At 39.8% G+C, this 27,004-nt stretch overlaps 1 protein-coding gene across 2 annotated transcripts; it reads left to right on the forward strand.

Moving 5' to 3' along the window:
- HLTF (helicase like transcription factor) lies at positions 1-27,004 on the forward strand. Of its 2 annotated transcripts, none has more exons than XM_081007860.1 (25): positions 1-19; positions 2,700-2,895; positions 4,142-4,308; positions 5,599-5,732; positions 5,939-6,036; positions 6,162-6,236; positions 6,373-6,564; positions 8,141-8,245; positions 9,496-9,529; positions 9,902-9,989; positions 10,307-10,383; positions 10,477-10,521; positions 11,004-11,087; positions 11,583-11,677; positions 12,705-12,848; positions 15,170-15,308; positions 17,340-17,475; positions 17,725-17,904; positions 19,258-19,382; positions 20,035-20,213; positions 21,756-21,875; positions 22,714-22,826; positions 23,190-23,370; positions 24,330-24,410; positions 25,582-27,004. In XM_081007860.1, the coding sequence occupies exons 2-25, from the start codon at positions 2,791-2,793 to the stop codon at positions 25,720-25,722; spliced, it is 2,838 nt and encodes a 945-aa protein (XP_080863986.1). In that variant the 5' UTR covers positions 1-19; positions 2,700-2,790; the 3' UTR covers positions 25,723-27,004. The 2 variants fall into 2 exon arrangements, with proteins under 2 accessions (XP_080863986.1, XP_080863985.1); XM_081007859.1 differs by lacking the exon at positions 1-19 and adding an exon at positions 28-119.

The following is a 27,004-nucleotide window of genomic DNA, read 5'->3' on the forward strand; positions in this document are numbered from 1 at the left end:
CTCTGAGGCGGCTGTGCAGGTTCTTCACCCGGCGACGTTGGCGTGGCGGGCTTTTTCGGTCCTCTCGCTGTTGCGGGGCGCTGCCAGAGCGGCCGCGTCATGGCTTGGAGGTTCATGAGGTGGGGTTGTTTTGTGTGGGGGGGGGGGCGCGGGTCCCCGAGGGCCTAGGCAGGAAAGAATTATAAATGGTACGAAGCGGGGAGGGGAGGGGGGGTCTTCCCGCGTCCACTCCCCGAAAGGAGGCCTTGACTTGAAGGGGCTGCAATTCCCAGCCGTTTCTGCCTCCGCCTCCCCTGCCGCTTTTGCACTAGGCCTCTCGGGTTATGGGGCCGGGACCGGTCGTGGTCCTTCTGCCTCTTTAGGCAGGACTTGCCCTGCTGGTTGGGGACTGGTGGAGAAGCTCTTCGGCTGCCTGGCGGGGTGTTGGGAGCGGTGCCTTGTGCTGCGGTCTCAGCCTGTAATTTGGTTTTGCATTATTATTATTATTAAATTATTTAATTATTTAAATAATAATTAAATAATAATAATATTTAATAATTATTTAATAATTATTTAATAATAATATTGCTAATCAGGGCAATAAATATTTCAAAAATGCTAACAAGCGTCCAAGAGCCGCCTTCCCCCTAAAAAAGAAGAAAAAGGAAGAAAATGAATTTGGTTAAGTGCTGTGTTACTAAGCTAGGGTAAAGGAAAGGTCTGTGTCACAGAAACTTAACCTCGACCGATATATGTGCGCAAGGATGGTGTTTCCCGGGACTCTGTTTATATCATCAAGGACTTTGTTCTCATTCCTGGCCCTTGCATTTCCGGTTTGATCCACCTCTTCGCTCTGGCCTAATAATTTCTTTCTTTCTCACATTTCTTCTTCAAGTACAGTACACAGGAGCCAACTCCTAGGGGCCATGGTCCCTTTGCTCCCCCAATAAAATATTTGAGAGGGTTGCCCCCCCCCCAAGTTGGTGGATCTTGCCATTCAAATGGGGTGTGTGAGCCGCATCATGTGGTCAGTAATATGGGGTGGTGCTTACCTGCCGCCCCCCAATATTTTATTCAACTTGGCACCCTTGTCCAAGTATGTTTGGTGCTGCACCAACTACATCTTGGAAGTAACATTGATTCAGCGCTGACAGGCCCATTTCTTCATACCTGTGTTTGCCCTAATTGCTTATAAAAGCAGGATGTGTGTAGTTTGATTTTCAGAACACGAGAGGGAGCAAACCCTTCATCACACTCTTGGCACTTACCTTCTTATAGCTGCTGCTACTCTATCATCCAGTGTGTTTCTCCCAAGTGTGCTTCTTGGTATCAACACTCAGCTGAGGAGAAAAGTGTTTACTGCACATATGCACACCCCTTTTGCTTTAAAAAGAATTGCGACCCACATTTTATACTGAATTGGGGTAGAATATCTTTGTCATGTCTAGTTTGGTCTGTATAGTAGACTTAAGGCATTCAGAAAGGGGATCATAAGCATAGAATAGTGTAATTTCTGCAAAGAGTCACCATTTCCAGTAACAAACTTATTTGGTCTCACAGTCCCAAGATTATTGTCTAATGTGGAACATATTATATTCCTTTCTTTGAACTCATCATTCTTTCAGTACTGTCTTGAAGTACCGTATTTTTCGGCCCATAGGGCGCACCTAGTTCCCCCCCCAGGCGCGGGGCTGGGGCAGGGGAAGCCCAAGCTTCCCCAGCCCCCAGAACAGGCAGCTCTCCACAAGCCGTGGGAGGGCTGCGCGAAGTCGCGAAGCTCTCCCACGGCTCTGCGGAGAGCTTCCTGAAGCCTGGAGAGCGAGAGGGGTCGGTGCGCACCGACCCCTCTCGCTCTCCAGGCTTCAGCGAAAGCCTGCGTTCGCCCCATAGGACGCACACACATTTCCCCTTCATTTTTGGAGGGGAAAAAGTGCGTCCTATAGGGCGAAAAATGCGGCAGGTTTTTTAACATTTTTGTTCCATAAATGGGTAGCAGATGGCGAGAGAGATTTGCCTAAGGTCTACACGTTTTGAATTCATAACTGATTGGAAGTTTGATGGGTAGGTTAATTGCTAGCGGGTTGGCTAACTGTTGACAAGTTTACCTTGTTGAGACAGTAGTAGCGATGGTGGTTATCTGAACTGTTTGTGCTAAAGGTTTCTTTGTGTTCTGTTTAATTTGTGTTCTCCCCACATTTGGGGGTGGGGTGGGGGGAGACTTTGAACTCACTTAGACACTTTCTCCCACATGTGTGCATGTGTGTGGGAGATTTTTCCCCCCTTTTTTTGAATTGCTTAAAAAGTGCCAACTTCAAAGATGTCAAACAAAGATTGCAGTATTGGTTGTTAAACGTGTACAAACCAAAGGTAGCTAAACGTTGCTAAACATGTACAAACCAAAAGGTAGTACAGATTAAACAACAAAATGTTACAGTGTGCAGCTCCTGGTCAGGGTATTGGCCTCTCCATATCCCCTTCTTAATTCCTCACCCTGCAACAGCCAGTCATTTGGGGTAGGTTGAAATAGATTTAAGCCTAATCCCAGATGAATCAATACATTTCTCCAGCAATGTCTTTGAGCAGCTTTCATTTCTGCCCATGAAGGTATTTCAAAAGAGCTCATATGTGTGAACTAGGAAGTGACCTATCAATTGAACACCCTGCCTCCAATAACAAACAATTCCAAATGAAGTTCTTTAAAAATTCTTTTTCCCCCCCAGCAATTTTGAATGGGAATTGGATCCTGATATATATGGAGATCGGCATTACAATGCTTTTACTCGGGAATTTTATCCCAGTTTAGAAGACCTTATGGGATCAGATGCTACTATGGTGACTGAAGAAGATACGGATTCAGCTATCTTATTTGGAACTCTGAGAGGCAATGTGGTTGGATTGCGGTATTATACAGGAGTGGTAAGTACAGGAGGAATACAAATTAGTAACTGAGAACTAGATTGCTTGAAAGGAAAAACTAGGTATGTTATATAAATTCTAGATAACCAGGTTGTTTGTACTCCCAGTAATGAGCAGAGGCGACTGAAGCATTAAGTAATTTGCACTTTAATTGTAATTCCGAGGTGGGGGGTAATTCAGGGATGGCTAAGCTTTGACAATGTAGTGTCCATCCAAGGTTGTTGGACTCACAAATCCCATCATCTCTGACCATTAGCCATTACTTGTGAATAGGATTATGTAGGAAAGGGGAAGAGTGATGGCACCGAGGGGGGTATTAATATTGTTTGCCTTTTAAATAGCCCCACTCCTGTTTTACATGTGAACTGGGCAAACCCAAATTTAAAGTATGATTGCAAGTAGTCACATCATATGATGGGTTAAGGCTGTAAATAGATGTTCTTGATAGTGGTGCCTTGATTAGGGAATTCCCCTCTGTCTCAAATTCAGTTGAGGTGAGGTAATTAAATTTCTATAGCACCCTTCATCTGTAGATTGCAGGGTGGTTTGTAATATAAAAATCTTCAAGGTGGAACTTACTTTTTTGTGTATAACTTTATCCAGAGCTGTTCACTGAGCCTATTCTACAACAGATTTGGACCTTACTCTACTTCTGCGAGGTGACTGGTATTGCAAGCAAGATCCACACTTCCACTGTGTGTGTATCTTATATCAGATTCCCAATGTGTTAATTGTACAAAGAAGTGTATTTCTTTAAGTTGAAGCATTGTAGCATATTATAATGTTCCAACTTTGATTATACACTTGGGTACTGAGGCTAAAGACTGCTCTGAAGTTTAATGTACATGAAATGTTGAGGGAAATCCTCAATCCTTCTTTAGCTTATATATAGAATGTTTCTAGTACTGTAAAAACTTCCTGTTAGAACAAGGGCTTTTGCATTTTTCTCCAAAATGAATTGAACAGTTTCCACCTTCACTTCAAGTCAGGCTGTCATATTCAAATTCTTTTGCAACGTTAAAGAAATTTCAGCTGCTCTCTGAGCAATGGCATATGGACGATTTTATTACTTTGAAATTTCATTGTGTTTAATATTACTGTAAAAAACATTGGAAGCAAAAAATATATGGTGTAAAGGTAAAACTGCCTTAACAGTGTTTTAAAGATATTTTGGTTGTATTTTGTATTTTGTGTATTTTATTGTGTATTTTCTACATTTTAAATAACGTGAAGGCTAATTTTGCAGGTCAATAATAATGAAATGGTTGCACTCCAGAGAGAGCCTAACAACGCATATGACAAGAATGCTGTAAAAGTAAATAATGCGAATGGAGACCAGGTAGGCCACATCAAAAAAGAGCTGGCAGCATCATTGGCATACATCATGGACAACAAGTTGGCAGTGGTGGAAGGGTAAGTATGTAAATGTAGGGCTATTTCCCCTGTTGTTTTCTTGAACAGCAGTCCATTGGTAGTAGTTAGTTTCTAATAAATAAAGTGGAATATCTGGAAGTAGAATCACAATTTACAGGAAGCAAACTCTATAAACTAAGAAGTCTCAGTATCTGATTGCTGGTTGTGCTGGTGGCTTATGTTGAACAGGTATAGTATAGTGTAAACAAACTCGCAAACATGAAGTGGTTTACTGAATCTGTCACAGATTGATAAGTTCATTGAGGTTTAGAACTGAGACCAGATATATAAGTAATAGTTATTCTACTATCTCTTGAAGCATTGCAGAATTAAGGTTAGGTTTTAAAGACCAAGGTTTTCCCTACCTTTGAATTTAATTAATTTTTGCCACTGAATTTCCATACCTTTTTGAAGCGTACTACTAATAAGCTGACAAAGGTCCCTATAGGTAAAGCCATGGTTTTCCCATTAGTGATGTATGGAAGTGAGAACTGGACCATAAAGAAAGCTGATCACCAAAGAATCAATGCTTTTGAATTATGGTGCTGGAGGAGACTTTTGAGGGTCCCATGGACTGCAAGAAGATCAAACCTATCCATTATTAAGGAAATCAGCCCTGAGTGCTCACTGGAAGGACACATCCTGAAGCTGAGGCTCCAATACTTTGGCCACCTCATGAGAAGAGAAGACTCCCTGGAAAAGACCCTGATGTTGGGAAAGATTGAGGGCGCAAGAAGAAGGGGACGACAGAGGACAAGATGGTTGGACCGTGTTCTCGAAGCTACGAACATGAGTTTGACCAAACTGTGGGAGGCAGTGGAAGACAGGAGTGCCTGGCGTGCTCTGGTCCATGGGGTCACGAAGAGTCGGACACGACTAAACAACAACAACAACACTAACATATTGATTCTGCAGTAGTATTGTATATGTAAATAGTAGAAACAGGTGGTTCGCTTAATTCTCTCCGCTCTTAAAATCAGCCCGCCCCCCCCTCTTACCCCTTCATTCCCTTTCCATTGCATTCTAGGCTCCTTTTATAGTTCATTTTAGGATTGTGGTAGTTATAGGTAAAACTAGAACTGATGAGGCTGAGATTCAAATTCCACCCAAGTATGATGCTTACTTGGCAACTTTGGTCAGTGTCTCAGTCGAACATACCTCACACGTTTGTTGTGAAGATAAAAAAAACCCAGCTATTTGTGTGCACTTTATGCTGTCCCAGTGTTTTGGTTTTTTAAAAGGAAGGGCAGGGTATAAATGTAATAATGTAATGTTTTTCCTTTTGTCTAGGGTTGTTCCTTCTGGAGCAAAGAATACTTTCACTATGCCAGTACAGTTGAGTTTTTGGGGGAAAGCAGAAAATAAGCAAGCGGTTCTTGATCGACTAAACATGCAGGGCTTTAAATTAGCTCCTCCAGGAAAAAGTAAGTTAAATAAATATTTTATACATATACTTAATAGAAATTCCTTTAATCAAAACGTGAAGCATTTCTTAGCTTATTAAACTTCTCTTCTTTTGGATCACATCAATCTCTGTAAATATAAAGCAGTTTTGGTCTACTGATGATGGGAGAGCATTTGCAGTCATTGATTAGTCCCCCCCCCTTCCTCTTTTAAAAATGATACTCAGTTTCAGAATTTAGCGTTGGGACTAGCAAGAAATATGGCAAAGCTGGAACAAGTTACAGTGCTCCGGTCCATGCTGCTGTACAAATGACAACTGAACAGGTACAATGCATGTTTGTCGTTAGAATTTGAGTTGCTGAATGTACTTTAGAACTTTAAACTCTCCTTTTAATAGGAGTAGAGCTTTGGGGTATATTACCTCGTCTAACTTCTCTGTACAATTCTAGCTCAAGACTGAATTTGACAAACTCTTTGAAGATCTGAAGGAAGATGATAAAACACGTGAAGTAGAAGCAGCAAAGGTAATATATCCAGCATGTCACATTGATAGTGTGTTAGTGCACACGTTAAACACTGGCAAAATGCTAGTAAGTTCTCAGCTACAGGTTGTGGTTTCTGTTACGAAAATTTGTATAATATGACACCTTAATTTTTCAGGCTGTTGTAACTCCATTACTTCCACATCAGAAGCAAGCTTTGGCTTGGATGATTTCACGTGAGAACAACACGGAGTTGCCTCCATTTTGGGAAGAGAGGGAAAACTACTTCTACAATACAATTACCAACTTTGCTGAAAAAACGCGGCCAGAAAATGTTCTTGGAGGAATATTGGCGGATGACATGGGCTTGGTAATTGTCATATTAGAATGTTGCCTCTGGGAGCCAGTGTGGTGTAGTGTTTAGAGCAGGGGTCAGCAACCTTTTTCAGCTGTGGGCCGGTCCACCGTCCCTCAGACCATGTGGTGGGTCAGATTATATTTTGAAAAAAAGAATGAATTCCTTTGCCCCACAAATAACCCAGAGATGCATTTTAAATAAAATGACACATTCTACTCATGTAAAAACACGCTGTATTAAGAAGGCGATTGGGCCACATCCGGCCCCCGGGCCTTAGGTTGCCTACCCCTGGGCTAGAGTGTCAGACTGTAACTGAGGAGATACAGGTTCAAATCCCTAGGTAAAGGTAACGGGACCCCTGACCATTAGGTCCCGTCGTGACTGACTCTGGGGTTGCGGCACTCATATCGCTTTACTGGCCGAGGGAGCCAGTGTATAAAGCTTCTGGGTCATGTGGCCAGCATGACTAAGCCGCTTCTGGCGAACCAGAGCAGCACACGGAAATGCCGTTTACCTTCCCACCGGAGCGGTACCTATTTATCTACTTGCACTTTGACGTGCTTTCGAACTGCTAGGTTGGCAGGATCCAAATCCCTACTTGTCAAGGCTGCCTCAGGTCTCAGCTCACAAAAGACCAACGCCAATCTGTTCTTATATACAAAAGTGTTTATTGCAGTTCATTGTTTGCTTCATATCCGAGGCGCGCAGCCTCACGTCTGTACGCTTAGACCGTTGAAGTCCCCTCTGAGTCAGTCCCTCCCCTGCACCAGTTTAAGAGCCTTGCGCTGCTCCACCTCTTTCTCTCTTTCCTTTTCCTCAGGGTCTTCCTGCCCGCCGGGGTTTCGCCCCTCCTGGATTCCCCTGACGCGCTATCCCCCGACTGCTCTTCCCCCCTCCTGCGGGCTTTAGGACCTGGCCCTTCCTCCGGGCTCCCTGTACTTCCGCGCGCCTCTACATTTGAACTTGGCGCGCGCGCCCAACCTCTAACTTTCCTTTTGACAGTTACACTACTCCCTTCACTACTCCCCTCCCCTTCCGGGAGGGTGGCTTGCTCCGACCTCCCTCCCTTCTCTGCTGCCGGAGCTGCTTCCCCTGATACACTGGAACCTCCACCCCCTTCGCTGCACTCTGGCGGGGAGGCTGGTCCTGACGCCCAGCTGCCACTTTGGGATCCCCCGCTGGCCCCCTGTTCCTGACACGTCCCCCCTGGGGCTCCCCTGCCCTTGACCACTGGCGCCCCCTTCTGGGAATCCTCTGATTCGCTGGAAAGACTCATGGAATCTCTTGAGTCATTGTCATCCTCTTCCTCGCTGTCCTGGGATTCATCCCCATCGCTCTCCATCTCCTCCCTACCCTGTGCCTCTGTCCCTGAACCCCTGACACTACTCAACTGCAAAACTCGGTGGGTGACTTGGGGGCAGTCACTGCGTCTCACTTGACCTACCTCACAGGTTTATTATGACAATAAAAGTGGGAAGAAGCATGTATGCCTCCTTCAGCTCCTTTGAGGAAGGCAGTATAAAAAAGAAATAAATAATACAAACTTATCATATGAAACAATGTTAATAAATTGTTCAATGTATTTTAGGGTAAAACACTTACTACGATAGCTGTGATACTTAGCAACTTCCATGGTGGCAAACCTCTTCCTGTTAGACAGAAAAGTGATCAACTGAAGATATTTCCTATTAAGGTAATTTACTGTTAATACCAGACCCCTGCTTGAATTGTATCAGTTCCAACTTCTCATATTTATAAGACAAAAATAATGCAGATATGTAAAGCAAGAAAGAAGGAATGATATGTCACTGATGTTCTTGTAGAATATTTGGTCTTGTTCTCTATATACAGTATATATGTGAATTTAATTTATTTGAATTCTACGTGTTACTTGGACTTTTAGCCAAGCCATCCCTACGACTCAGTTTCTTAAAAAAAACAAAAATACCAAAATAAAAACTGTAAATAAAATGTGTTCTATCACCTCTTGTGCAGTAAGTTTTATCCAGACTACCAAAAGCAGCCCCAAAGAAAAGGCTCTTCAGAAGGTTCAGGATTTGGCAGTTTTCCAGAAGGAGGTATTTGTGTAGATATGGATCACTTCTGTCCAGAATAAGAGAGAGCAGATATAAATAGCCATGCCTCACAATTCTGTGTGTCCTGATTTCGGTGGAACTTAGCAAGTATAGGATTGCAGCCTAAATTCTTCTGTAGGATAAGCGCCACATTTTGTCAGAAATTCTAGCAAAGTAGAAAGTGTCTCTAGCAGCAAGTGCCATCTTCAGTAATCTTTTTTCTTACAGGTTGTTCTCAAAAGTACATAGATGTATAAATTTACCTAGTTGCTAGTTGGCTTAGATTAGTTAACATTTGGGGCATATTGGAATTGTTTTGTTGCATTTCTGAACAAAAAATATTGTAATGCCCTAAAAATGCTATGTTTTTGGGCAACATGTCTGATGCATTCAGTATAAATCCATAAGGCCACTAGAGGGTGCTTCCTAAGTAGACACCATGTACCAACCCTGTACTGTACTACAAGAAAGAGACTTAAAATCTCAGAGAAAATGGTCCGAATGTTGCAATCTTCTGGAGAAGATGGGACAACAGTAGCAGCCAATTAGAAAACAAGGAACAAATTCAAACAAACAAACTGTATTCTTAATTTACAGGGAGGATCTAAAATATACAGTGTTTTAGAAATTACAGCTTGTTGTAAATTTTGGGAAACCTTGATTGATTGATTGATTGATTGATTGAGGTGAGTGTATTATCTGAATAACTGGAACTGTCTGAAGTAGTGGAGAATGTACTAACTGGTACTTTGAAGAGCTGTGCTAGCCACGTGTTCTTTCAAGTATGTTTCAACTAATTTCCATAAGATTTGTTTTGTTCTTAAACTAAATTTTAGATGCCATTTCAGTGTGTTTATTTTTCTTTTAGAAATGTGTTCCTGCTGTGAAAAAAGACCAAGAAGGTAATTTTGATCTAGAAACTAATCACATTTGTTTTGAATTCAGTCAGATGACAACTTTCAGTACAAATTAATTTAATAATTTTTTTTTTTACATTAAATATCCTAATTGATCACCAATAGCTTATATTTATGACGTGCTGTGGAAGGGGGAATTATTGGCTTGCCTTTGTCTTTGCTTTTATTTTGTAATTATTTTTATTATGTATTTTCTGTTTCTTACACCATGATTTTAATGTTGTGAACTGCCCTGAGATCTACTGAATAGGGTGGTATGCAACATTAATTAATTAATTAAATTAATTAACTAATAATAAGTTATTAGAGAAATCATGGAGTGTTTTTTTGTTTTGATTTTTAATACTTATTGTTAAGCACCCAGAATTGGCCTGCAGCTGAATGCTTCTGATACAAAGGAGAGTGAGTCTCTTCCATCTCAGTCATCCAGAACCCATCCAAAGAGGTAAGCAGATTTTATCTGTTCTTATAAGTCAATTGCAAACTACTTCTGAGCTGTTCTCTTCCCCCTCCCCTGTGTGTGAGAGGGGGTGTTTCTTGGGAGAGAGGTTGCTTTCTGGAGTGAAATCAAATGAGTTTTTTAGATGTGCGAAACATGTTGCAAGGTTATCTTTATTCTGGCCCATTTGGTGACTAGCGTAATTTCTCTTCAATGCTACTGTTTGGTAAATTTATCTCTATACCCTATCAATCTAAATGATCAGATAAACGCTTGTGAAATCCTCTATTCATTGTAATCCTTTTGCTTTCTAAATGCTTTAGAGCTATGGGCAAAAAGCCAAAGTATACAGTAAGCAGTGACTCAGAGCCTGAAGAGCAGAACACAGAAATAATGGAAAGTGAGCTTCACTTATTTTTTGGGGGGTCATTATATTTGTTTTAACAACTTTATTGATTTCCACACTGTGTTAACACTTTTCTTGTTTTCCCAGCCAAAGTGCAAAAAACGCCTCCAGCAACAAGAAAGAGAAGAAAAGGTATGACGCTAGTACTTTAAAAATACTACCGTCAAAAAGTTATTGTTCCCCCTTTCCAATAAAACCTGATAACAGTACCCTAATGAGGCCTTTCTAACAGAGAGTGTGTGTGACTTTTTGCAAAACTTAACCATATACTGGTGCATAACACATGGTTGTTGGCAAGTGAATGTGTGTTTGCACATTGTCACTATGCTTATGGATGGGCTGCTTTAGGTATTTGAATTAACTGGCCTGTGGTCTAGTTGAATCAGGACTGGCTCTAAGCTAGGAAGAATAATCTTTGATCTATGAACTGTAATATCTGTATTAATTGTGGTGGCTAAACCTATAGTTCTCATCTTCTTTATACCTAGAAGACAATGCACGGATAGTATGTGTACGAGTTCTCACATGATTGTATAAACAGATTATTTTAACTAATTTAAACAGGAACTTTCATTTTTCAAATGTATGTGACTAGTTATAAAACATTTTCACAGCTTCTTGTGATATTCAAGAGGATAAAGCATTTGCTTCTGCTCTTGAGGAACCAGCCATTTCTTCAAAAAAGACAAAGAAAAAAGGTATCCAAACTATTAAGCTTTTCCTTTTACAATGCCACTTAACACGAAATGCTACACAGTATACTTTTTAACAAGCCTATAGTTGGGAAGGAAAGGAAGACACCTGAAACTTCTGGACTGATTGAACCATGTAAAGCAATGATTCCTAGCTGGTGGTATGCAGACCCCAGGGGCTCTATGTAACCCACCCAGGGGCTCTGTGGCACCATTAATATAACAAAAACTATCATAGAGGTATCAAAATTTTCAGAAGTAAGGGGTCCATGGCTTGGCTTTTGAAAAACAGGGGGGTCTGCAATACTTAGCTAATTGGGAACTACTGGTGTAAATGATTGGATTCCTATGCAGTAGTTAAAGCAAAAATGGGAATAATACATACTTAGGATTAGAAATGATAGTAAATAATTGCAAATTGACTGGATACATCTAAAGAGGACTACATGGAAGTAATCACTGTGCAGTTACATTGCTAATTATTGTTTTTCCTCTTCAAAGGTGTTGTTACTATTCAGCATAAGAAAAATGAAGGTGAAGAGACACTGGGGACAACACTGATCATTTGTCCACTTTCTGTCCTAAGTAACTGGATTGTAGGTGTTAAATTTAAACAATTGTGCTTTTCTAAGATAAAAATATGGCATCTTAACTTCTAAAAAGAATGTTAAAGTGAAGATATATGGGGATTAGAATTTTAATACAGCCTAAATGTTCATAACCAAGATTTAAAGCGCAATCATATTTATTCATATATTCTATTGAATTCATTGGGGCTTATTCTAAGGTAAACATAGAATTTCAGCCAGAGTAATATAATTTAAGATGGTTGATGATGAACCGAATGGGTTGGGTATTTCTAATGTTGACTGTGCCTCCAGCCTTGAAACTATAGTATGCAAGTTGCTCCCATTTTTCTTCAGCAGAACAACTTCCATTGTAGTCACAATAAATCTGAATTAGGCTTACTCTTACTGTGCTTTATCAGGAAGGGCTGTGGCTTAGTGGTAGAGCATCTGCTTTGCCTGCAGAAGGTCTCAGGTTCGATCCCTAGCATTTCCAGGTAGAGCTGGGAGTGCCTCCTTTCTGAAAGATGCAGAGCCACTGCCAGTCAGTGAATATAGTACTGAGCTAGATGCCCCAAGGGGACACAGGTGGCGCTGTGAGTTAAATCACAGAGCCTAGGACTTGCTGATCAGAAGGTCGGCGGTTCGAATCCCCGCGATGGGGTGAGCTCCCGTTACTCGGTCCCTGCTCCTGCCAACCTAGCAGTTCAAAAGCACATCAAAAAGTGCAAGTAGATAAATAGGTACCGCTCTGGCGGGAAGGTAAACGGTGTTTCCGTGCGCTGCTCTGGTTCGCCAGAAGCGGCTTAGTCATGCTGGCCACATTACCCGGAAGCTGTACGCCGGCTGCCTCGGCCAATAAAGCAAGATGAGCGCCACAACCCCAGAGTCGGCCACGACTGGACCTAATGGTCAGGGGTTCCTTTACCTTTTTTTAGATGCACCAAGGGCTATGATTCCTATGTTCCTGACTGTAGTATAGCTTAGAAATCTCTTGAGAGATGTCAGTTGTTGAGCCATCAGTTAATCGCAACCATCTGGTTAATTTTTATTTCAGGATCAGTTTGAACAACATGTGGATCCGGGTGTTCACTTGAACATTTACGTTTACTATGGCTCGGAGCGCAGCAAAGATCCAGCGGTACTTTCAAGACAGGATGTTGTATTAACAACTTACAACATTTTAGCTAGTGACTATGGAGTAAGTATGGTGAAAAGTTGCAGCAAGATAAAGAAAAGCAGTTTATACATCACAAATATTTGACTTTTGTTCTAAAATACAACCTAGTAGTCTTAAGCTTTTTTCAAATCAGTGCCAAATGCTCCATTGTATTCCTTTTGTTTTTTTAAAACATGTAATCTGCTTTTCCCATTGTATGAGTCTTTAGTTAAGAACAAGCATATATATACGAAGGAGGTTTTTGTCTTGTAGAAGGGTGTCCTCAAACATAAACTGCCGTCGCTCATCTCCTATCATCACCCATGACCTCTTTCCCCAGATGGGCGCTGGATAAAACTAGCGCACTTGACAACTACAGGGGCAGGGTTCCTCTGTGAATCTGCAGTTCTAAGCAGATGCACAGAGAAAATAGGCATTAATATTTTCTGGTGTCTCCAGTTGGTAGAAAGTGGGATGAGATGGCAAATGTTCTTTTTTATTCCCACCCAGGTGTTTTAGTTTCTAATGGCTTCCAGTCACTAATGGTTTCTATGCTTTTATCTTGAAACAGTTTAATGTTTTATATTTGAGGTGTTCATTATACTCCAGCTGCACTATGATGCACTTTCATATAGGCTGTTATATTTTATTATACTGTAAGTTTTTTGGGATTCTAGCCAACTAAGTCATATTCAGAGCAGACCCACTGAAATTGATGGACGTGACTAACTTTGAGTTCATTGATTTCAGTGGGTCTCCTCTGAGTACAACTTAGCTGGCTACAACTCTTGGAGTCTTGTTCTACCTGGCATTAAGTGCTTAAATTACTGTAATGGATAGCTTGGAAATAACTCGGATGTTATTCTAAGTCAGCTGTTGCAGAAGGAGTAGTAAAAATAAGTGAAATTCTGTACCTGGAAGCTCTCAAGGCTTTTATGTTTTCCAGCTGGGCAACAGAAAGATAAACATTTGGTTCCTGCTCTTAGAGCTTGAAAATGATATCAGTTCTTAGAATTGCATACCTTTTAAGGATGTTCAGTGGAGACTGATCTTTGTAAATGTAGGTGTGGGCATTTAAAAACAGATCCACTGTGCAGTGGGTGTGCATGCCTTAAGTAGCAGTATAGAGGTTTAAAAGCACATGCTCAAGTAGCAAATCTTTTACAGCAGTTTTAAGTTGCAACTGATGTTTGGAGTGTGGGGGTGATTGCGGTGGAGAGAATACAGCTCAGACTGGATAGTAATACTGGGACTATGTGTGGTGGTGCAGTGCCTGCTGGCTGTGACTTTTTTGTCTGTTTAAGCAGCTGACACAATCTTGCCTTCCTCTGCCCATTTCTTAGGTGATATTATTAATTGCGTCTTGATGTGGGTGCTCACCCTTGGAAATAGAGTAGAAAACTTTGGTTTTTCTCATACAGCTCCAATGGAAACACTTGTAAAATACTGAGCTGTTTTTGGCACCTGCTAAAAATTATTTTGTTTAGGCAAGCATGTCCAGTCATGTAAATTGGATGTGTATTTTATTATGCAATTTTATTTTGTAATGTGTGTTTGTATGTGTGTGTTATATATATATATATATATATTTGAAACTACTTATTCTGTTTATGTTTTGATTTTATTTTTGGTCAACTTTATATGTTATGTAAACTGCTTAGAAGTTTAGCAATTGTAATCCTGTTAAATAAACAAAAGCTCTTTCTGGAGTGAAATAGGACCTGTATTACACTTCCATTTTCTCTGTCCCTTAAAGACAAAACTCCAGTTGCTTAGCTGCTGCTTTATTTTAAATCATATGACTAACAGTTCTATTGATACATTCTGATGACTGTCATGGGAATAAATTTAAGAAATCTGTGTAGTATCTGCTTTAGATGTGAACTGTAAGTAGAGCATGCTATATTTAAGCCATTCAAATAATTTCCCATATCTTACACTGTGTGTGTGTGTGTGTGTGTGTGTGTGTGTGTGTGTGTACATAAACACACCTGTGATCTGGGGGCAAGTGTGGCCCTCCATGTCCCTCTATCTGGCTCGTGGGGCTCTTTCTAGGCCACACACCCTCTGCACTTGCACCTTCCTTGAGTATTTTTATTGGTTGAAATTGTCCTTGTAACGCCTCTTGCATTAATTGGGTTGGATTTTCAGTGAAGCAGCAAAAGTGATTTGGCTTCCAGGCCTTCATGCACGCTTGATGTAGCTGACTTCCTCTATTCCTCTTCATAAAGGTTACGTATATTCTTCTGGAACAGGGAATGAAAGCAAAATGATTTCTTTTTATTTTTTTAAGTCACTGCTTATTTTACAGAGTTTACTTATATCCTTAAAGTACTACAGCCATTATTTAAATTTTGTTCTAGGCCAGAGGTAATAGCCCTTTACACAAATTAAAATGGCTGAGAGTGGTGTTGGATGAAGGACACACAATACGAAATCCAAATGCTCAACAGACAAAAGCTGTACTGGACCTAGATGCACAAAGAAGATGGATTTTGACAGGTAATTATGCCAAAGGGAGAACACTGCAGCACTGTGTTGATTGACTATAAGAGTTATGCTTGTTGAACAGCTTACTGAATTCATTAAGATTTTTCAACAGTACTGTGATCCATTATGTCTCTTAGTTTGTTTTGCACTCTGTAAAATTGCTTTAGTTAAGATTGTAGCTTGCTACTTGCTTTGGGGCACGTGTGTATGCACTCCTCCCTCCAGGGAGCATTCAATTAGCAAATTTCAGCCCAGACAGGAGCAATCAGTGCAGTGGGATAGTACTACGCCCACCCTATTGACAGCACTGTTGCTTCCACTTAGCAGGATGGGGCAGGGCAGTAGCAAGGTCAGGGCTTGTATGGACAGACCAGCAGAGCCAATGTGGCACTCTGGGCTGCCACTCTGAACTGCTCCTGCACCATCCTGGCAAACAGTAGAGACCTCACTTTTGGAAGGGTGGCAGTGCAGCAGCACCCTGTCTGCAGCTGCTCCTGAGCATGTGGAATTTAGCAGCATGTAAGAGATGCAAGAGCAGTTCTGCTAGGGATGCAACATCTGTATTTGCTTCCCTCCTGATCATACTAGCTGCTTGGCATTGGAGCCACCCAGAGAAGCAGCCAAAACTACTGTCCTATTCCAATGGAAGTGCTGTTTCTGCTTTGAGTGCCTGATGTTGCTCAGGGGGCGGTATGAATGTCTTTGCTGGAAAAAACTGCATTTGTAGTGCATATGCAGACATTTTCTCGCTTTCAGATGATAACTCTCTGAGAGCAAGCACCTTTTCGACTGTATTTTTCTGCTTGCCTCCAGCACTGCTTTTACTTTTCCAGTCATAAATTCCAGCTGCAAAAATGCAGCTGAAGTGGCTGCTTCCTGTTCTGAACAGTTCAATTGCTCATCAAACAGTGAAGAAATTAGTACATGAACTGATGGTGTTACTGTTAAAACCCGATTTGAAGCCATGGTTGGACTAGATTCAAACTCTTATCACTGTTTAGTTTTAATGGACTACTGGGATTGAACCCATAAACTTAGATTAAAGAAAGCATCTCTCCCAGGACAGCAATTGTTCCTGGCCTTAAAGTTTAAATTTTCACTTAATTATACAACTGAATAATAGTTTGAACCGGGACACCTAGGCTGAGAAATGCTGGCCATCACACCCTTTTCTTGTGCCACAGCATCTCTGACCCTCGGGGAAGCATTTATTGAGGACCGGTGGGAAAAACAATAGGCTGAAAAGTCAGCTTCTGCCAGCCCTGTTATATGGGCTGATGATCCAGAGATCCAGCCCATTTTTCACTTGCTGATTATAGTGGAGTACTGAGGTTGACAATATTAAAATGAAAGTGCAGCTTTGTAAACAAATGCATCAATGCAGTTTAAGCCCAAGAATATTTATTTTCAGTGTAAACTCTTATTTTGATCAGGCTCTATGTCTTTTAGGTAATGACTGTACCTGACTAAAGATGTTTCGAAAGCTAAGCAAAGTAGATGCCAGAACTGTTGCATTTTGCAGTAGTGAGGGACTTCATTATTTACAAGGAGGCACTGCTTTTAAAAAACCATTTTTAATTCATGAAATAAAATCATCAGGATCTAGTGCCAGAATGTGTTGATCCAAAATAATAATCGATGATACAGTCTTTCAACGATGTGTGGGTTTCCATCAGCCTGCAAGTCAGCCAATCATCTTAAGGCAGGTTCATGTAAATGTAACTTTATAGGAAATTAACAAATGTTTTAATATGTGAAATTGATTTTTTAAAAACTTGCCTAGCAGAAGCTAACTACTAATGGTAGAGTGGTACTTAGCAATATTTTGGTGTGATTTTTTAAAAATAATACATAATAATATTTACCTAAGAATTCAAGCTGATACAATGATACAAATGCCAAAATAATTTTTGGCAAGTTTTTTATACTTGTATAAGGATATTTTTTGTTTACCCAGTCTTTACTTTTGTTTTTGAGTGAATTTTATGTGGTGTAATCATAATGTGCGGCATGTTTTTGTTTTGTCTTTCTTCTTCCTTTTAGGCACACCTATTCAGAATTCCTTAAAGGATTTGTGGTCTCTTCTTTCCTTTCTAAAGCTGAAGCCTTTTACAGATAGAGACTGGTGGCACAGAACAATCCAGCGTCCTGTCACTATGGGAGATCAAGGAGGGCTTAAGTATAAAATATTTCTAGTTTCTAGTTTTCTAATACATATTCTTGATAAGTACATTTTGTAAAGATCAGTACAAAGATCAGTGGATTATACATAAACTGAATGATGTGTGAAGAATACAGACTTCATTTAAAGTTCTTTTAGTAAAATACAGAAAATTTTCAGTTTTCACTGGGTATACAAGACTGAGCGACTGAAATATAAAATATATCTGATGTTAAAGCCTCACGTGTGCTTCTTTTGTCTTGCTAGGCGTTTACAATCCCTAATTAACAGCATTACACTTCGAAGAACTAAAACAAGCAAAGTTAAAGGGAAGCCAGTTTTGAAGCTCCCGGAACGCAAAGTATTCATTCAGCATATTACACTTACAGATGAAGAGAGCCAAATGTATCATTCTGTGAAAAACGAGAGCATTGCTGCAGTTAAGAGGTAAATAGTGCCAGCTGTTAAGTGGAAGAACATAATTCCATTAGGTTGCATTCAGTAATTGTTGTAGTCTGATTTTTTATCTTGCATGTCTTATAATGCAATACTAAATACGTCTACTCAGAAATAAGCCCTGTTGGATTCAGTAGGACTTAACTCCAAGATAAGTGTATACAGTGGTACCTTGGTTTATGAACTTAATCTGTTCTGGAAGTCCGTTCTTAAACCAAAGCATTCTTAAACCGAGGCGTGCTTTCCCATAGCAGTGGGGGACTCAATTTACAAATGGAACACACTCAACAGAAAGCAAAACATGTTCTTATTCCAAAGAAAAGTTCACAAACCAAAACACCTACTTCTGGGTTTGCAGCGTTCTTAATCCAAGTTGTTCATAAACTAAGCTGTTGTTAAACCAAGGTACCACTGTATAGGATTGCAGCTCTGTAGATTCCATTATAATAAAACTCCATGCAATGCAATATTAAGACTCCCAAATTTATATATTTATTTTTATAAATTTTATTTTCAGTTTTCATATACATATTAGACTTCCCTTCCCCCCCTTTTGTGGTTTCTTGTCTTACTTGAATTTTTTAACTGCATTTTTCACATTACTCCTTTTTTAAGTTATTGTCTTGATAATGCTTTTAACTGCTTGATTTAAGGTAACTACTAATGCATTTAATTGCATGCCATGATTTTTCCAATATTACACAAATGATCCCCACTCTTTTATTTATATGTGTGTGTGCGTGTGCGTGCGTGCACAATATTAAGACTCCCAAGTTTTTGGATTATGTAGAAATTTAACTATTCTTCCTTCAGTGGCCAGTACATTAGCTGTTTTTGTTGCAGTTGGAATAGTACTAACAAACTAATCAGATTAGTACTCATCACTCGCAACATGGATTATTAAAAGGATGGTTGAGAAAACGGGAACATCTGCTGCAACTGTTCAGTGACTGCTTGGTCTGTTGTATACAAATAAAACTGCATTGTCAGGCGGAATGCTGTTCTCAAAACAGGGCATGAGATTTTAACTAAGTGGCTCCTGATAATGCCATTGTTTTTCAGTCCATTATGGAGGGTTAAATGACATGGGAAGCAAAGTGGATACACATACATTTACACACCCCTTACACTGAGGTGCCTCATTTGATAGCCTGGATTGTAATCCTTGGTTAAGTTACTGTTTCCAACACTAATGGTATGGTAAATATGACCTAACAAATCCTGCAAAGTTCTCTTATTGTGGCACAAGAGAAAATTGGGCCAGAATTCGGAGGATTTGTGGATCACAGCTCAAGTATTTAAACTGTAACACTTGATTTATTTAATGTCAAAATTTTCCTGCAGGTATTTCAATGATAGAAGTGTCTTGACCCACTATGCAGATGTTCTTGGTGTGTTGCTCAGGCTGAGACAGTTGTGTTGTCATCCATGGCTCTGTACAAGTGTGTCCTCATCCAGTGATACAGAAGGTAAGTATTCCCATGTTCTTTTAAAAACATAGGAGACCTTTAATCTCAGGTGCTTACACTTCTTGGTTTACGGCGGTTGCTGATGATCCAAATGGGTTGGGTAGTATCTCTCTGCACGTGACAAAGGCAAGAGAGCAAAGAACTCCACAGTAAAAAGTTGTGTGTCACCCTTCTATTGATGCGCACCTGCCAGTTGTTTAGTGTTCAGATCTGTGTACTGTATATACTCGAGTATAAGCCGACTTTTTCAGCACATTTTTTATGCTGAAAAAGCCCCCCATGGGGGGGGGATAATAAAAGTGCTAAAACATTCCAATCCTTTAGAGGCATCTTCCATGAAAAAACCTAAATGCCACCAGCCCAGCCCAGTGAGGACAAACTATGGTCACCACCTACAGAATGTTGAGAATCAACTGGAAAATAAAAAGGGAAAATCAGGAGGCTGGGAGAGTGAGATGAAATAACCTGCTAGTTAGGGGAATGGCTATCTGGAACCTTCAATAAGAATAAATCCTACTAGAAGATGAAATACATGGCAACATTTTGTTGTAGATCCTGCTGAAATAGATGCACCTTTGTGGTTATCTTGCACTGTGATACTTTAACCCTGTAACATTGCTCTTTTTAATTTTTTGTGTATGTGTCTGGACAGCTAATAGTACCCCTGAAGAATTGCGTAAGAAATTAATAGAAAAAATGAAGTTCGTGCTCAGCTCTGGATCAGATGAAGAATGTGCCATTTGCTTAGAGTCTCTGAACTTTCCTGTGATAACACACTGTGCCCATGTGTTCTGTAAACCATGTATCTGTGAAGTCATCCAGAGAGAGAAGGTTAGTTATTACCTTTACGAAACTGCAGTGAAAGCAGTTTATATCAGTGGCCAGTAGGGCTACTGTTTTGATAAAACAGGTTAATACTCCTTATATTTTATTTTAATTTATTGCCATCAAAACTAATCTACTGACTTTTCTACATTCTACTGCATGTATTCTTCTTGATTCTGACCTTATGATTGTATTGACCTGCACAGGGTTTTTTGTTTTTGTTTTTGCATGTGTTTATGATGGCTTCACATTAGACTGAATTGGTACATTGGACAACTTTAACTTGTTTAATTTCAAGGTTTTGCTCAACACCTTTTTGTCATAATTTCATTGCTGTTGCATGTTTTTTGGTGAGAGGAGGGAAAATGCATAATTATGCTAATAGTTAACAGGTCCTGCATGGCATTCTTAATTATTTCGTGGGGGAGTATTGCCACCCACCTCATGTCAAACCAAACAGCAGATCAAAATTGGTAAATATCACTCCTGTGCAAGACCTCGTTATTATTATTTTTTAAGAAACCCAAATGCACATTGCTTCCCATCTCCATTTTGTCTGTAGTGAGACGTAACTATGGGCTGGTAATATTTGCTGTTACGCACTTCTGGCAAATTATTTTGTTTTGAAAAGCTATGAATGCCCGGAGCAGGAAAAGGCAGTGGAGGTTGGGGACGAGTGATTGCAGAGAGGGACAAGAAACACACACAGCCCAGGTACATTCCATCAAGTTCCACCCATTGGGGTGGAGGCAAGCAGTGGACAAGCAAAGAATATTCATGACTGAAGAAAAACAATGTGTGGAAACTAACGTGCTAAGCCAACACATAGACAGCCTGAACTGAATGACCAGTCTGCTGTATAAAGCCCCTGTCAAACCAACCTTCATCTAAATAGGACTCTAGCCCACAGCAATACAATTAATGGTGCCAGTAAGCCAAACTGTATCTAGGAAAAAAGGGAAGGGGACTCCGATGTCAATTGTACTGTACACAGTATGGCGGTATTGTTTAATTTGTTCATGGTAGAATGTTACCTCCAAAGAGACCTGATTAATTCTTCTTCTTTTTTATTTTTTTTTATTCAAAATTAAAACAAAACATAATATCCAGAAACATATCATCCTTACTTTTCCCACATTTTTCCTCCCTCCCCCCACCCTCCCACACAAAACCCACCCACCCCCACCCCCCGACTTCCCTCAGTTCCATTCTTTGATTTCTCTAAGAATGCTGATTTCTGCATGTTACAAAGTTGTATAGATCCTCAAACTATTTAGCTGATTATTATCAATAAAAAGTTTGTGAATGTTTATTCAAAGCCAGCCAAGGAGTCCAGTTCGCTTTGTTGCGTCTTCAAATACTTTGTAAAGGGTTAGGGTTCTTTAATTCTTTGTAGTAGTCACTTTGTATATTGCTTTATGTGAAACCTTACCCTCTTCAAAAAACCGCTGAACTACTAACCGAAGCATAATACAAAAGCTAGCCTTTAAACATGCAAATCACAACGGTGTATTTCTCAGAACTATAAACTTGTGTTGTCTTTTTCAGACAAACGCCAAATGTCCTCTTTGCAGGAAAGAGGTTGGATTAGAAAATTTACTAGAATGTCCTTCAGAAGAACTGGATAGTGAAAAAAAGCCTGGCCAAGAATGGGTATCTAGTTCAAAGGTAAATGTCAGATTAGAACACTTCATTGCCTTTATTCTGTGGTATGCAAAATATGTTCTTAATTTGTTTTGCATTATTGCACCAAAATATTACACTTTAGGTATTTACCACACTGGCTAAATTTTGATACATGGATTGTGCTTAGTAACAGGAAAGGGCACGAGTTAGCCACTCTTTATGTTCAGTCTTCTTGGTCCTACTTCTTCCTTCTTCCTTACTGATTTTTGGTGTCTTTTTCCTCTGTGCCCTCATTAAGGATTTAAGCAATTCATCTAGACTTTTGCAAGAACTCTGCTTTCTCCATATTATTTTCTATTACCTTGTCCTTGGCTTTAGCCATCTTCGCTGCTTTATGCCACTGAAAGCAGTGGGAGGTGAGGCCATAACTGGAAAGAATTGTTACCTATGGAAAATACATGGCTTGCACATTTGTGAATTCCTGATATCTTCCTACATTTAATTCCATTTTTCAATGTAACTTAGGTTGCTACTTCCTAAAATTCACACATTACTTTCATGTATGTGCTAACAGTTCCTGTTGCTTTCCAAAATTGAGATTCTAGGTCTCCTAAGTAATGACATTTTATATAGGAAATTAAGTTTTCTTCCCAATTCTTGTAACCTGTGATATTAGTTCCAGATTCACCGATTTTATTTCATTTCTGTTAGGCCAATTATTTTTGGTATGTGGTGGTAAGAAATGAGAGAAACAATTGGTCAGTCTAGCACACAGGACTCTGAGAACATGCATGCTTTCCTTTGAAACAATAAAACTAATCTCAGGAAAATGAAGAGATTCGTTGTTTGTAAAACTGAAAATAACTAATTTGTGTTTCAGGTCAATGCACTGATGCATGCCTTGATAAAACTAAGGAAGCAAAATCCTGCTGTTAAGAGTTTAATAGTTTCTCAGTTCACAAAGTTCCTGACTCTAATAGAGATTCCACTAAAGTAAGTAGAAATATGTGCTTGTTAAGTTTCTTCAGCAAAGAACTGAAAAATGTAAATATTATCTTATCTGCTGTGCTGCTTGCCCCTCCAAAAGCAAACAAACAAAAAAAAACTTCTCATGAAAAAATCAAAACTTCATATCAAAGTAGGAGTTAAGTACTTGGCAATCATTTTTAATGATTTCTATGCAATTTTACACACATTTTACTTAGCAGCAAAATACTAACCAAAATATATTTTGATAACCAAAGTCATGTTATAACTTTTTAGCACCCTTTGATTTGGAAGTTGAAAAATTCAGCATGCCACAATATGAGGTCAGAACTCTCAAATTGACTAACTGTTGTACTTCTTCTGATTCAGGGAATCTGGGTTTGCTTTTGCTCGTTTGGATGGGTCTATGACACGGAAACAAAGAGTACAGGCAATTCAGCAGTTCCAAAGTAATGCAGAAGGGTCCCCAACTATAATGCTGTTATCTCTAAAAGCTGGTGGTGTTGGTTTGAATCTCACAGCAGCTTCACAAGTATTTTTAATGGATCCAGTAAGTATAAACACGTCAATCAGTGTGATATTTATTGGTTCTGCAACACATCCTAGAAATAAAAGAAGGAATGAGAAACTCATTTTTAGCAGCTAGATAATGGCAAAAGAAAGTGATAATGGTGCTGTTAACTGCAGCAAAAAACAGGTTCTACCCCATCAGGTTAGCTGTGGTAGAAAACCTGTAATAAAGTTACTGATTTCAAATGTGCATAAGTTAACTTGAAAAGCTAAGGGAGCGATCCTAACCTCTGGCTGGCAGAGGTGTGGTTTGATGCGCGTGCATTTTCATGAGTAGAAGTTGTGGAGCGGGGAGGAAAAAAGTCCCTTTGCTGTCCCAGCTCCAAAGTTGGTTCAGCGGAAAGGCCCAAATTGGGCCTCTTGTAACATGATGACAGCCTCTCCTCTCAGGGATTTCTGCTGGTTACTGCTGTCGGAAATGCTATCTACCTGGCATTTGGGATATGTATGTTGAGGTGCTCCTTGCTGGTGGAGGCTGAGCAGGGGGACATAATCGTTCCATCCATACCCCTTCAAGATTAGGAGTTTGTGTGCCTGCTATCATCCTTGTAAGAAAAAGTGAAATTGTATCAGTTCATTCCTCCCCCCGTCATCTTTAAAGGCTTTATATCTTATGGAAGTGAATCTGCTTCCACGGAGAGCCTTTGTATTCTAGCTTAACTATAATCAGAAATCCTTTTTTCTTCAAGAATACTCTTTATTCCAGGCAGCTTGATGGGATAGGCAGTTTGTCACCAAGAAATGGGCTGGTGGACTGATGTGTCATGTATATAACTAATAGAAAATGGAATATGTTATTCTCAAGTCTTCCAATGCCATGCTAGTAAAACACTAAATAAAGTCCCACAGTGCTATAGTGATCATAGCTTAGAAATCTGAAATGTGAAAGCGCATTACTTTTGGCAAGGCTTAGCATGACTATTGAATATCTTCTGATAGGCTTGGAATCCTGCTGCAGAGGACCAGTGCTTTGACAGATGTCACAGACTTGGGCAGAAGCAGGATGTTGTCATCACCAAGGTGAGCTGGTGATTATCTTAAGCACCTGTGGTTATAAGAAGTTGCTTTTAATTTGAGCACACCTATACATACTGCTGAACCCAGAGTCTGCAGTTGTGCTTAGGGATGCAGTATAATAAAAGAGGGACTAGCAAGGAATTAAATCACATTTTCTGTATTGCAAACCTGTGGCCTTTGAAACAACAGAGTGCACATAGAGTAGCTAAGGGTGTATGTGAAGAGCGTTAAAAAGATGAACTTTTGCCAGTTAACTATTTGCCACAAAAATGGGAAGCAGACTGAATCTTGCTTCCCTCACTGACATGATTTCAGTTTTGTAAAATGGCCTCTGCTGTTTGAGTGGGGTCCGCAGATAGTTTTCAATCTAAGTCGGTATTGTAATGTAAGACAGCTTCCCAACACATAAGGCTCCTTGCTATATGAGCAGTTGCAAATAGAAATGAAGGCACTACTTTCTTCTTGTTGCTGCAAGTTCTAGGACTGTACTTTCCATAAATATTTTTTCCTGAACTCTTAGTTTGCCAAAGTTCATGGAGGACCACTTAACATCATGGTTTTTGTTCTACAAATCAAAGCACATAGAACCATAGAGTTGGAAGGACCTTGAGGATCGTATAGTCCAAACCCCTGCAATGCAGGAAACTTGCCCATCGTGGGGCTTGCACTCACAAACCTGAGATTAAGAGTCTCATGCTCTAGCAACTGAGCTATCCTACCATACATTAATGATATTTAGATAATGGATGTGCATGTGTTTTGCGAGTATGGTTCTGTGAGACTGAGTGTATCAGTTTTTAAATCACTATGGGGCCAAGTACAAATACTGTTTGACTGTGGTTGGTGAACCAGTGTTTGAGAACCTTTATCCTAGAATGGGGAACCTATGGACTTGCAACTCTTGTTGGACTCCCAAGTCTCCTTAGCGTGGCTAAGGGTTGGGGATGGGATTTGAGAATTCACATCTGGAGGGCCACAGGCTCCCCCATCCCCCATGCTCTAGTATTTGTCTCCTTGCTATTTTTACTTCTTCACATCATAGTAAATGAATCACACTTTAGGATAGCACGTTTTCAGTAATATATTTAAAGTACCTTTGGAAAAGTAATATGATAGCAGTGAATTTCCTTTTTTCTTTTGTTTGACATTTTCTTTTAAAAAAACATGCATTTAGTTCATTGTGAAGAACTCAGTGGAGGAAAACATGCTGAAAATCCAGGAGAAGAAGAAAGAACTTGCGACTGGAGCCTTTGGAAACAAGAAATCTTCTAGTGAAACAAAAATTAACGAAATCAAGACTTTGATGGATTTATAAGTTGAGATGTTAGGCCCAGCTAAAGACAGCCGACCTGATGTTACTTGTTCAGTCAGTGTGTACATAGCTTTAGAATTACTCTGTTAAATCATGATTGGCATAAGATGTGCCATGTAACAAGCAGGCTGATGCAGCTACCATTATTATTATTATTATTAATTTTATTTTATTTTAGGCTGCATTCCTAAGGCACGGTGGCTCTCAATTTTAGGACAAATGAGAACTTTAATTACTCTCATTTTTCTTTCTATCCACACTTCCCTCCTGGCCACCATTTCCCTGGGAAATAAAAAAAAAATTTTTTTGTTAGCTCCTCAGATGGAGTATTTTTTTTCTAGTGTTGGGAGACTGGGTAGGAGCAGGATTCTTTGGATCCAAGCCTCTCCTGCATGTCCCAAATCTCCCAAAATCTTCCCCACTTGGCATCAGAACTGACATAGGTAGGGCCATAGCCACAGAAGTTTCTGCAGCAGTGGTTGTGGGGGACCAACATCAGATCTCCTTTGCTGAAGTACAGGGGGAGAACCAATGTATCCTATATTGCCTGGGACTGCAGGCATAGGATTTAAGATGGTAACTATCCTGAACACCTGGGCTTCAAAACACAGTTAAAGCAGTTCTTTATCACCATGTTCTTTAAATGTACTGGTGCCCTTTTATCAAATTTTATTGAATTGTGTTTAGTGTACAAAGGGCAGGTATTACTAATAACAAAGAATACTATTCTTTAGAGTTAAATGAGTCACCTAGCAGTGTCATATTTTATTTGTGTGTTGGGCAGATTGACAATGACAAACACCAACATGCTTTTGCCTCTGTGGTGAATGCCAGTTAGATAACCTAGTTCATGTACTCCTGTAACTGTCTACATCAGTAGAAAAGGATTGTAAAATGAGGATGTGTATGACCAGAATTAAGTTCCTTCTTTTTTTTTGCTAGACTATATCCAAACAATCTTAACTCCTAAAAGTAAAATATTTCATTTTGTTATAGCTTCACAATTTTTAGTTAATTGCACATTCTTAATTTTACAGTGATATGACTTAAAACAGTCTATAGATTGTTGTCCACTATATACTGAGTTTTCTACTATCTTGTACAGCTAGAATCCGGATTTAGGAAATCATGTTTACTGAAAACAAGCAAACTTTTGTCTGAGTTGATACGCTGCCTCCATTCTCTTGCTGCAAAGTCATTCAAGAAATAGCATCGCTTGAAATAGTAAAACCTCAGTAATTCGGAAGTTTTATTTCTAGGTAAATAAAATTGTGGCTTATGCAGA

Source organism: Podarcis pityusensis, assembly GCF_964106645.2.
Source record: "Podarcis pityusensis genome assembly, chromosome: 5".
Classification (NCBI taxonomy): domain Eukaryota; kingdom Metazoa; phylum Chordata; class Lepidosauria; order Squamata; family Lacertidae; genus Podarcis; species Podarcis pityusensis.

Excerpts from the sequence above, each read along its gene's own strand:
- HLTF (XM_081007859.1), top strand. The coding sequence starts at position 100 with ATGGCTTGGAGGTTCATGAG. Across the intron at positions 11,678-12,704 it reads CTGTCCTAAGTAACTGGATT|GATCAGTTTGAACAACATGT; the intron begins GTAGGTGTTAAA and ends TTTTTATTTCAG. Across the intron at positions 22,827-23,189 it reads CTAATAGAGATTCCACTAAA|GGAATCTGGGTTTGCTTTTG; the intron begins GTAAGTAGAAAT and ends CTTCTGATTCAG.